This window comes from Balaenoptera physalus, assembly GCF_965194825.1.
Source record: "Balaenoptera physalus genome assembly, chromosome: 7".
NCBI lineage: Eukaryota > Metazoa > Chordata > Mammalia > Artiodactyla > Balaenopteridae > Balaenoptera > Balaenoptera physalus.
The window spans coordinates 46909706-46923018 of NC_138886.1; the positions used below are offsets into that span (position 1 = coordinate 46909706).

Genomic DNA, 13313 nt, shown 5'->3' on the forward strand with positions numbered 1-13313 from the left:
GACCAGTGCTGTTCCAGATGGATCCTATTCTATCACAGTCTATGACTCCACAGCGAAAGTAACTAACAGGAGCACACTCCTTTACCAACTCACATTGGACATACGGTGTAAATAAGAAATAAACTTTCCTTTTCTAAGCCACTAAGATTTGGGGGGTTGTATTTAATTGCTGCACAACCTAGTCTATCCTAAGATACAGTTTTGCCTAAAGCCACATATATGTGTGCCTATACATAGGCATGCATTGTTTATCTGTATGCACACATATGTACACTCATATATGTAAGTGCATCTATAGATAAATAAATTTCAGAATTTCAAAATAAATATCACATAGGCATTTTGAACAAATGACTCAAGAACATTATCCTAGAAAAAGAGATCCCGGCACAGTGATATCTGAATCTTAAAGCTCATTCTGTCTTTGCCTGTGACTCACTAATCAGCTCAGCTCACTAAGTCCCTTACCCAGACCTGATCCCGTCATCTGTCAGTTGAAGATCATTGTAATACCTTAGGCTTATAAAATGCTTTTCTTCCAAGAAGATCAAAGCAAATGAAAGCTTCTTTTATTTAGCTCTCCTTATTGCTCCAGTGACACGGTATGTGTCAGGTAAATTATTCACATTTGATCAAGTGAGAAAATGAGGTAGCAGAAAGTGACAAGACTGGCAGGGAGATACAGGAGACAGCATTGGAACAACGTCTAAACCCATCTTCTTTCGCACTGTGTGTGCTCTGCCTCAGCTACATCCTGCTCTGATAGAGTAGAGATATGATATGCTTTCATCATTTAAAAATATGATTACAAAACCTACGCTATTTTAAAAATACGTGTGTAATATAGTTTTACTGATCATATCAGCCAATTCATAACAAAATGGATGTTACCTATAATTGTTTGACTTTAATAACATCGGTGTAAATAACCTTCATTATTCAGAAACTCCTAAAGCAGTTATTGAATGTCTCCAGTCACAAACCAATAAAATTGAACACAAAATCTCCATCCTCTTTTGATCATTTCTGTAGCAAATGGCCATACTTAGGCATCAGATCCTTATGCCTCATAAAATAGTGGATTACATGTGTGAGTACAAGGGAGCCTTCTAAACCTAGACTACACAGTCCCCACACCGCATCCCTACGCTGTCACCAACTTCCTGGCAGTTAGGAAAACACCATTTGTACAAAGGGTTGACCTGAAGGGGAATAATAGTTATTCAATATTTTGCTTCTAGAACTCTGGGAAGTGTGTGAATATCTTAGTACACTCAAAAAACACAATCACTTTCTAAAGTCCTCTTTAACTAACCAGAAGCAATATTTGACCAATATCTGAAGGTTGAATACATAGAAAGTGATAGTATAATGATACTGCAAAGATTTTGATGATGGGTCTGCCCATGAGAAAACTGGAGAAGATTGTTTAGATATTTAAGAATTTCAATATGAACAACAGTGGACTAAATAGGTGCAAGATTACAAGTGAAACAAATCAGGACACAATTATAGGAGCTTTGCTGACAATGAAAACAAATTTCTAGGCCAATCTTTTGTCTTCACTATGAAAGAACAAGAAATAGACATGCAGCATATGTCTGCACAAATGGCGCCACGCCAGGCCTGAGGGATTTATGACACTCTGCATAAGAGCCAGGGAGTTTTAAAACTGATATAAGGCAGTGGTTTCTCATTACTCCAATAGCACTGTTAGCCATTTTCTGCCATGACAGCAGAATCCCCTACAGGAAATGAAAGATCTGGAAGCTGAGCCCTTTGCTATCTCTGGTGATAGTCACATGTTGAGCCACCTTGACTTTCCTCCCTGCTTGGAGAAGAAAGGATGCATTTCACTCCTTAATGACTCTCTGGACATATAAGCCATAACCTGTAAAATTTAGAAAGCAAGGGAACAGGAATCACGTTTTTAAACATACCTGACAATGGAGAGGAGGATCTTTGTATAGTCTTCTCTTCATATTGATTGACCTAGTGAGGCACAGGAATCTGACAGGCCCCAAGGCAGGAATGATGAGGCCCTTGACTGTGGTCTTTATATAACTGAAGCAAGATCATTTTAACTTTTGCAGAGAGGTTTGCTCTCACAAAGGTTTAACAATTCAGACTAGCTATGGTTGAAGGAGTTGGGTAAATATGAAGCTTGCACAAAAACTGACCCCAGTAACTAGTACTTGTACCTAGGACAATGGTGTGATTGGCACAATATTAGATCTGTGTCAATGGGATAAAGAAGCTCAGTTGTAACTGCTTGTGGGTTGGGGTGTTCTTAGTTAAGAGTGACAGATTTTCAAGATACACGGTCCACAGATGAATCTCCTGCTATGCTTCAATTTTTAAAGTCAAAAATGGTTTCTACTGTATCAACTCATCTTAACCTGTCAAGGTTTACAGTGAAAATGCTTTCATTTAATAAAAGATATAACAATCCTTTGTACATTAAAAGAAATAATTCTGATGTGCAAATGGCCCCATGAAACAAATTACTAAATAAAGATCATATTTCTAACTAAACTTCCTAAAACATGCATTTCATCTCTATAAACTATTGGATTTGGTAAGCTAATATTTTTTAAAGTAGCTATAAATTCCATTTAAAACATATTCAATAGTGACTGCAAATAAAATAAGTTTCTTGGAAAGACCTTACACTAATTTCTTTCATTCTTAACATGCGGTAATGGGATCATTAATGTTTCACTGTTAGATCCTAGTATCACAGGATACGAAACTATAAAAAGCCTTCAAATAATCTAGAAGCCAGAACCTAGACTCCCAGTATTTGATGAAGGAGTGCTCTGCAAAACAGGCAGACGCCTTTTAGAATTAAGATTTAAAATATGGGGAAAAAAAGTAAACTCTTCATAGTCATTCACTTTGCAAAAAGACAAATGTTGAGTTAGATACAGACTGTGGACTTCTCTAACACCAGGCTACACTGCTTCATGTAAAAATGATCTTGGAGGCTTTCTTCAAGCGATAAACTGTCCACATCTGGCTTACCAGATCATTCCTTGATTGAAGATCAGAGCCAGGACATTGCCACTGATGTCAAATTCGGTGTATGAAGGCTAGAGGAGACATTCACTGTATTAGCATCTCAAATGGCAAAAACTGAAAGGCAAGTGTTTCATATTTCTATATAGGTATGGCTAGACTTGCAACTACTTTCTTGCAGCAGCAATAGCAGAATAATCAATACAATAAATAATTAGTGATAAAATAATAAGGCATCCTTTTTAACACAGTAAGACATTTTTAAATTCTGTCATTCGATGCTGTGGAAGTGTGATGAGACATACGTTCTCATATACTGCTGGTGAAAGTAAAACTTGGAGTAAACTTTTAGAAAACGATTTGACAATACATATGAAAAGTTTTTAAAACTTCCTCCTCTTTGACCCTGTAAATTTACTTCTAGAAATTTGTTTTAACAAAATAATCCTAAATGCTAACAAATTTTAAGAAGTAGAGATGAAACCATCTAAATGTCCATCACTGGTTAAGTAAATACAGTTTAACTATGCTATGATATATATTGCAGCTAATTACAATCACTGTTGGAAGGATATTTATATACCCAAGAGAAAACTATGCTCTAATGTTAAACAAAAAATATGTAAACTTATACATTATTTTTTCTACTCAATATGAAACTATGCATAAAGAAAAAAACTTAAAAGTGATCAGCAAAATTAATAGTTGTTATATGTGCGTGATGGATTATGCCTTTATCTTCTTCTTTAAGTTTTGCATATTTAAAATACTTTTTAAAAAAAATGTGAATTTCTTTTACAATAAAAAATATAGAGAGCAATACAATGAAAGTTTAAGAAGTTATTCATCTCATTGTCCAGTGTTCACTCCTAGATGATACCATCCTACTCAGGGCAGCAGCACCAGGCTGTTCTTTGTACACAGGGGACACCAATCGGAACTGAGGTGGGCATCTGTCCTAGGAGGACCCGTCCAGAGGCTTCCTGGTGACACATTAGGCATCTTAGAAAGAAAGCTCTGTCAATGGAGTAATGCTAATTAGCAAAGACAATAAAGCTGGCTCCTATTTAATTTGAGATAGAGAATAATCAATCAGGAAATTGACTAATTGGTAACAAGAGAAAAAGCAAACAGCAAAAAATATAAAGTGAGAGGACCATGAAGAGAGAGTAATAGAGTGGCAGGACCTGATTACTGCCCCAGATCCTGACATCTGCAGGTGTGGCTTCAGACCACGTGTATCCTCATAATAACTCCCTCCCTAGCACACATACGTACACACAGCACAACGCTCATGTGCGCACACACACATACAAAATCAAACAACCTGAGAGTGCCTCAGTTTTTCTTAAACCCAAGCACCCAAAAAATATATTTGTAAGAAGATAGAATAGGTCTCTGATTTGGAGCCCCAACAAATCTTTCACTATTTTTGAACACTCTGCCTCAAGAATTCTTGAATCCAGGCATCAAATTCATTTCCCAAAAGGCAACAGTACTCTCCTAGTTAACTGAAAGGTATGGGCGATGTGCCTTGTAACAGATTCAGGGAGTAGATGCCAAGTCTGACATAACAAGAATGGTTAAATAGCAAGATATAATAATAATAATATGATACATAATGAAAAAATAAATAACCCTATCTAAGGAGGACAAAGATGACAGATGATTTCAACAAAAATTCACTCAAGATACTACTAAAGAATATACAAAGTGTTTCACTTAGTTTGCAGATCATCAAGAAGCTTAATGTTCATAAGATGCAAAGAGGTTAGGCTGACAGTTTTTGTTCTAAAATCAACAATGAAAAAAGTGTGGTTTTCATGGAAAATGAGGAAAATGAATTGCTTCTAATCTGGAGAAACGTTAGCTCTGAGTCTTTCTCTTTCCCCAGGAGCACTTTGCTCTGGATCAACTCCCCTTTTCTCCTGGAGCCCTGCGAGATCACAGAACACATGTGACAAATGCTCAGTCGGTGGTCTGCACCATCTGTGGCCTTGGAACACCTCTTCTCTGTGTCCGTTTAAGAATCAAACCTTCAACCTTGGCCTCTTTAGAAGAGTGTCAGATTTAGCCCACCAAACTAAGGAAAATGAAAAAAATTCAAACTTTTAGAAGTACATTTCTTTTATTCTCACAAGCATACAAACCTCTTAAAGGCCATTTGAGATGAGATATTTTTATAACCAGGTGACCAGAAAAGCACAAAGGACACACTAGGAACCCTTGGTTTCATACTGTGTGTGCAGCAGGGGCAGCTGGAGGAATAAAATCTTTGATGCATAAATTGATTGACCGGATGCAGAGAAAGGGTACCTCCACACTCCCTACTGTGACAAGCGGTTTTGTGATACAGACACTCATCTGGGATTCAGACTCAAGTATGAGACTTTGCCCTGCCATTTCCTCGCGGAGTGAGCTGAGCCAGTCACTAATCAATTCAGGCCTCAGTTTCCTCACAGATAAACTAATGAAATGAACTAGATCAGGGGTTGGTGCATTATGACCCATGAGCCAAATCTGGACCACCATCAATTTTTGTAAATAAAGTTTTTTTAGAATATAGCTACATTCATTCATTTATGTATTGTCTATTGCTGTCTGGGATGAAAACAGGAATGTCATAGTTACAACAGAGACCATATGGCCTGATGCAAGGGAAATCACTTGTTTTCCTCTATGACTACACTCTACTCATGATACTTCTGACACAGATGTATAGGTTCTTCCCCCAAACCAAGCATTTCCCCAACTTTCTGTGGACACCATCTCGATGTCCTACAATTTAACTCAATTCTGACACTAACTGTCCAGAGTTGGTACAGATCCCACAGGTTAAGGTCTTGGTGCCACAAGACTGCCCCACACTTTAGACGAAAGCCTCACACTTTAATCGAAAGCTCAGGTTGTCACCTATGCTGACGGATTGGCTGTAAACTGGAGATTCTCACGACTCCCTCCTCAGCTTTGATCATTTGCTAGAGTAGCTCACAGATCTCAGGAAAACAGTTTGTTTACTAGATTACTGGTTTATTATAAAACGATACAACTCAGGAATAGCCAGATGGAAGAGGTGCATAGGGCAAGGTACGAGGGAAAGGGTACAGAGTTTCCTTGCCTTCTCCAGGTGCACCCTCTTTCTGGCACCTCAATGTGTTCAACAACATGGAAGTTCTCCAAACCCCAGGGTTCAGAGATTCTTATGGAGACTTCATCACAGGGACAAAATCAATCGTTAACTCAGTCTCCAGCCTCTCTCCCCTCCCTGGAGGATGGGGGGATGAGGCTGAAATTTCCAAGCTTCTAATTATGGCCAGGTCTTTCTGCTGACCAGCCCCCAAACTGAAGCTATCCAGGAGCCCACCAAGAGCTGCCTCATTGGAACAAATAATGCTCCTATCACCCACAATATTCCAAGGACTTTAGGAACTCTGCATCAAGAGCCAGGGTTAAAGACCAAATATAAGAACAAAAGATGTTCCTAGCACCACCATTGCTTAGTAAATTACAAAAATTTTAAGCGCTCCAGCCGGGAATTGGAATGAAGACCAAAATATATATTTCTCACTACACCACAATAACATACCTGCAGAAGTGAAAATACTTATTGTGCAATCTTTTACAGAGAAAGTTTGCCTACTTCTGAACTAGATAATTTCTAAGATCCCTTTCTAATCTAAAATCTGTAATTGGCTGACTCAGTTATTAAAGAATTGCTTCTTGGGACTTCCCTGGTGGTGCAGTGGTTAAGACTCCACGCTCCCAACGCAGGGGGCCCGGATTTAACCCTGGTCAGGGAACTAGATCCCACATGCATGCTGCCGCTAAGAGTTTGCATGCCACAACTAAGGAGCCCTCGAGCTGCAACTAAGCAGCCCACGTTCTGCAACTAAGGAGCTGGCGAGCCACAACTAAGGAGCCCGTGAGTCGTAACTAAGGAGCCCGCCTGCCACAACTAAGACCCAGTGCAACTAAATAAATAAATGTTAAAAAAAAAAAAATTGCTTCTCTCTAAACACCTTAAAAATGGAATTTATACTCCATTCATTAAACTCAGAAACTCCCACTCTAAAAACGAAACAAATGTAAGAAAGCAAACACACGCACACACACAGGGTATGAAATTCAAGGCTCATTCTTTTAGAGGTGGATTTTTTAAAATATGAGATCATACTATAGTTTCATTTTTTTTTAAAGCCAATACACTAATAATATGAGTGTAAATCAATTTGCAAAGTGTTGCCTCTAAAATATAAAAAGCTTAAAGGTAAATGATGCTTGAGAAAAAACAGGTTTTCTTGTAACCCGAGTTAACAAAATGATTCAAATGGAGTAAGTGTAATAAAGTCCCTAAGGGCTGCTCATACGTAATAAGAGTTTTAGGGGCCAGCAACAGAGGAGCCAATTTGGATTTGGGTTGGGGTCCGTAATAGTCAAGGAACTAGAAATTTTCTTGCTTTATTTTTAGACCTTTGTTTGTGGTGGGCTAGAGTGAGTTATCTACCCAGAAGGAAGACATACGGTGCTCATTGGACTAAAAAGCCTGAGAAAACCCATCCTCTCTCTGCAAGTTTAATTATTTGGGGCAAACCATCAACCTCTGGATATTGTGAAATGCAATTCAGGATCTCAGAGATAATTCTGTCATTGCAATGACCTGCCTGACTTTCGTCACACAAATCTCATTTCCCACAGCTGGAATCACACTGCTTAGAGCTGCAGGCTGGCCTGGCCTGTGGCACTGGGGCAATGGCACTCAAGGGTGGTCCCCAGACCAGAAGCAGCATCAACACTTGGGAACTTTTTAGTAAAGTAAATTCTCAGGCCCTGCCCCAGATCTACTGAGTCAGAAACCCTGTGTTTTCATGTGCCTTCAGAGCATTCTGATGTATGCTCAAATTAGAGAACTACTAACCTACAACAAATCCAACCCTCATCTACTAGGTTGATTCAGCACCTCAGGGCTTTGCACTATAACCCTAGCTGCCTGCAGATAGACTCCGTCCAGTCCAACCTATTCTGTCCCTTTGCCCATGTTCTCACACCTTCACTGGATACCCATGACTTCTTACTGATTCCTTATCATGCCATCTTCCTGGACTGCTAAATAGTATCTCATTCCCAGAAAGGGAATATCAGTTTATTTCCTAATTCTATATCCCAGCCCCTCCTGCTAATTCCATTCTACAGCAAGAAACCTGTCTAAGCATTTGACTTACAAATGCTATGGATTGGCTCATGAATCAGTCATGCTTTGGCAGGGTCCTTGAAATTTCTAGGGGTAAGCATTACAGTGAAAATTCAATATGATGGAAATCTGGTTGACGGCTTTGAAGTCAATCAGATGTGGATTTCAGTCCTACCTCTGTCTTTGAGCAAATTATTAAAAATCTCTAAACTTCAGTTTACTGTAAAGTAGAAAAATATTATCTACCTCATAGCGTTGCTGGTATGGTTACACAGAATAATATATGTAAAGTATTTTGCAGATGTTCTAACACATGGTAAGCTCTACATAAAAATATAATACAGTGTAATATGATTAGTAATATACTCTGATGGTCTGTGAATCATATGCCTCTTATTTATGGGTAATCTTGCACTCCATCAGATCTCAGGAAAATCTCCCATATTTTCCATTCACATAAATTCAACAAGGAGCACCTTAAAATGTAACTTTAAACAAGGTTTAAACAAGCTGAGGTTTTAATTTGATTGAACATACTCTTACCCCATGCCATGTATTCAATCCATTTCTTCCTGGATACTATTTACCTACTTCATTGACAAATGGCAAGGATGGTGTCAGCATAAAGTGAGAGTTAAAGGCATTCTGTGTTGAACTATTGCAGAAAACCCAGAGTTTACAAGAGGACTGAGGGTGGTTTTGCTGAATCAGGGTGGTTAAAATCCTTTCTGGGAGCAAACCATTCCACTCCCATGAGTCAGTGAACTCTTTAGAAACATTGAGAACTATCTGCTATGCTCAGAGAAGTCTTAGGAAAGATTAACTTACATTACATGGTCTAACAGTCTGCTCCTAGCCAGTAATTTTCCCACCTCAATTCATCTTCATAGGTTTGTTGTGGTAATACTTTGGCCATGAATTTATAACTGGAAAATATACAGAGTCACTTTTAACCCAATTTACTCAGATATAACCAGTGTATAATTCAGTATATTTAACATAATGGCTTTTCCAGAAGGATACTTCATTGTCCTTATTTATTCACTGGCTATATAAACTTAGGCAACTCCAATTCAGACTCTTAATTTTTTATATGTAAAATAAAAGCATTATGACTGATTTTGTCAAAACTCCACCTAACCTTAACATTCAGTGAATCTCTGAATCTAATGCTGGAGTCTGCAGAGTTTAGACTTTATAGAGGTTAGTTATTGTTATAAAAGTGAATGAACTTTTTCAAAAATATCTTCTCTATAACTGAGCAATTCAACCTAGAGAAATTTCTCATAAGGAAATAAGTTTTGCATAAGATTATGATTTATCTATGGAGATATTTATCTACATGGCTATAAATAAATACAATCACAATGTATAATATAATAACAAAACATTAGGTACAGTCAACTAACAACAAATAAAAAATAACTAATTATTGTACATTCATATGTAGAATATCACACAGCCATTTAAAAATTATAAAAGACCAGTTAATAACATAGAGAAAAGGTCACTGTTAGGTGAAAAAAAGCAAGTAACTAGTCAATAGGATACATGCCAATATATTTTTATAAGAATCCATAGTACTATATATAAATCTATAGTACTTGTTTATCTACATATAAATAAATACTAATACTCTACAATTCAATTAACTAAGTAATGTCATGAGTGGTGGGATTACCTGTGATTTTTATTTCCATATTAAGCTTATATTGCCTTTTCCAGATTTTTAAACAATGAACTGGTATTATTTTTAAAGTTCAGAAAAAAATAATTTTTTTTTTTTGGTGGCAGAAATGGACACATTTTTCTCTTTCATTCCTGAAAGGATTCTTAAAAGTATCTCCTCTGCCCATCTCAGGTTCTCCTTTGCTTCATGACAGGTACTTTCTGGACTCATACTGGCAATTAGTAAGTCCAGAATATCAAAGAAACATTCTCATCAGCCTCTTAGCCTCTAAAACAGATCCATTTTAGATTTCTGCATCTCTGCCTGCACCACCCATACTTTCCAGCTGCTGGGCCCTGCCTTCCATCAGTCCGTCCCCTGAGAATTCTTTCTTCCGTCTCAGTCTTTTGAAATTCTGATCCTCCTTCAAGACTTGGCTCAAATGTCTCTTACTCCATCCTGTCTTTGTATTCCTATTGATCTCTCCCACAGTGGTTTCTCCAATGTGCAATTACATTTCCTGCTCTGCGTTGACAACGGGAGCTTGCAGGATTAAAGGGTAGCAAAGGGTGTGAGGAGTCGGTGAATGAATGTTCCACCAGAAGAGGGCAGTAATTCCTCAGCTCCAGCCAATTTCTCCAGAGTGGGAATATGGGTCTAATGTTGTCAGGCCTTTCAATACGTCAAGAAAAACAAGAAATCCATACATATAAATTTTTTTTTGGCTGTGTCGGGTCTTAGTTGCAGCATACGGGATCTTTCGTTGTAGCACGTGGTCTCTTCGTTGCTGCACGCGGGCTTCTCTCTAGTTGTGGCGTGCGGGTTTTCTCTCTCTAGTTGTGGCGCACAGCCTCCAGAGCGCGTGGGCTCTGTAGTGTGCGGCACGCGGGCTCTCTTGTTGAGGCGTGTGAGCTCAGCAGTTGTGACACGTAGGCTTAGTTGCCCCGCGGCATGGGGGATCTTAGTTGCCTGACCAGGGATCGGACCCGCGTTCCCCGCATTGGAAGGCAGATTCTTTACCACTGGACCACCAGGGAAGTCCCAAGAAATCCATATTTTTTAAATGTAAAACTGCAAGCTTTAAAATATTAGCTCATAAAAACAAAAAAACAAACGAACAAAAAAACACTGCAGACGAGAGAAAAAAATATCTGTCAGCTGAATCTGGGCTGCAGGCCCACGTTTGCAACCGCTCCTTAGGCTTACAGCTTTTACATCTGTGTATCCTCTTATCAGCAGGCACAGAGGTTTGCTCATAATGGTTTGTACCTAGCAGGCACTCAGCTGTGTAAGCTATCCACCTGGTGGGTCAGTGATAATAAGATCCATATCAAAGATCCATCATCCAACCTTAATGTTTTAAAACTTGTTTTGCTGCTGAGCTTCTCTCTGATGAGCCTTCCAAAGGTAACATGGAAGCAAATTCACTGTCTGACCTAAAACAGGAACTTGTCTTTTTTCCTGTACTTTGTTCTAACCCAAGAGCACTGCCAGCACTCAATAAATAATAAATTACGGTCATATAATTACAGCTTTTATGCATCCAGGTCATGTTATATTGACTTCATATTTGAAGCAAAATTTTCTAGCACTTAAGAAGAAAGCAGTTAGGGATAAAAGGCAAACATAAGCCAAGTGATGGTCTAAGAAAGAAATGGCAATTTTTATGTCTGCTTCAGAAGAGCTGAATCAGGCAAGGAAAATAGAAATGAAACCAAGCCAGCTGAATACCTCATAGCAGGGAATGGGAAAGCAACACAAGGGCATTCTGGATCTATAGCATTACCTCACTGTCGTCCACCAAACAGTATGACCTAACTGCTTCTGGCTCCTCCAAGAAACACTTTCAGTGAGAGAGACAGATGACCTAATAAAAGGTACAATCTCAAAGTCAGGTAGCCAGGTAGAGGATCTAGCCTGGAGTCTTGAAAACAGCTCTGAATGTAGGACTTGTCCAGAAACTAGAGGGCATGAGACAGGAGGAAGCCCAGCAGGGAAGGATATCCCTTCACTGGTGAGAAGAGAAACATCATTAGCTCAAGAATACTAGGGCAGAATTGATTCCAGGGCACATCCCTGGAAGCAGGCAGAGTTCTGTCAGTAGACGGCGTTGCCTTGATGGTGCTAGGATGCGGAGGTTCAACACAGAGTCAGCCAGTGCAGCCAGCCAACATAACACCTGCCATGTGACAAGCACAGCCCTAAGCATGAGGTCAAGGCCTCTGTTTTCAGAGAGCTTTCATTGCGACAGAGGGAGACAGATAATAAGCACGTTCGAAAAAGGAGATGTCAAATAGTTATACATCGTATAAAGAAAATAAAACTGTGCTGAAAGAGAGAGTGCCTGATGGGCCACCTTAGATTGCAAGGTCAGAGAAAAGCTCAAAGGAGGTGACATATTAGGTGAGTCCTTAATGACAAGAATCAGCCCTGGAAAATTCTAGGAACCTGCACCCCTAGAGGGAAGAACAATTGGGGCAGATGCAAGGAGCATCTTGTGTTTGAGCATAAGAAAGACTCCCAGTGTTTGTGGACTTTACAAAGCAAGAGCGAAAGTGGTAGGAGATGAGCTCAGAGAGAAAAAAAGAAGCAGATCACACAGGGTACTGATGGCCTTGGACGGGGATTTGGAATTCATTCTAAATACTTCGAAGCCACTGGAAATACTTGAGCAAATAAGTATCAATACCATCAACTCCTCAGGTCCTATTTCCCAAGATGACAGTTTCATTTGCAAAAGGTGGACAGAGAGATGTGTGCTTTGCTGCCACTCTCAAACTTTGTGGGGGGATCTGGGGTTGAGCATAGTTGGGGGCTGGTGATGGAATCAACACCAGTGGGGCTCAGAGAAACCTGTGCTGTTGTTGTGGGGAAGGAAATCAACTTGCCGGAACTCTACTCCACCAGTTGCCAGAGCCCTATCAGTACCCTGGGCCTTTCAGAGCCCCCTGCTTGCGTCTCTGCTGAGCTCTCATTAGACTGTGCGCTTTATGAAGCAAGCAGTGTATTCATTGACTCCTTTGTCCCCCCAGCGTACTGCACAGTGATGCACTTGATAAGTGTCCCGCAGTTGCTTAGAATTCAAAGCAAACAGAAAATGTGCAGTTGATACTACTCATCTTGCCCTGCTTCTAGAAATGCCAGCAAGCTTCATGGGGAGGGAGCTGACTATGGGCCCAAGATTTACTGAGTTCACCATTTTAACAGATAGGTTGAAGTCCGCTGCTTTAGCCATCTGTAATTTTACTAGAATCTATTTTTGCTAGACTATTGCAAGCCATGAGACTCAAGTCTGACCCCCTTCTGAATTAAAACTATACTCATTGGTCTTCGTTTATTGACATCTAAAAGACAATCCCACCTCCTAAATTCTTCTTCTTGCATGGTATATGTAAATGACTAAGCACAAAGGAATAATCTGACAAGAGAAAAATGAAT

General features: G+C 39.4%; 1 protein-coding gene across 22 annotated transcripts in view; it reads right to left on the minus strand.

Moving 5' to 3' along the window:
* Positions 1-13313, minus strand: part of TMC1 (transmembrane channel like 1) — a 375625-nt gene that overhangs the window by 14771 nt on the left and 347541 nt on the right. For 21 of the 22 annotated variants that reach the window (XR_014266085.1, XR_014266086.1, XM_082470917.1 and 18 more), the window contains one exon: positions 3025-3092. The exons of the other annotated variant lie outside the window; for it this stretch is intronic. Coding sequence is in view for 19 of the 21 variants with exons in the window: in XM_082470917.1 (XP_082327043.1) it covers positions 3025-3092 (68 nt within the window). In the remaining 2 variants the exon portion in view is untranslated. The remainder of the gene's footprint in view (positions 1-3024; positions 3093-13313) is intronic. 22 annotated transcript variants of the gene reach the window in all.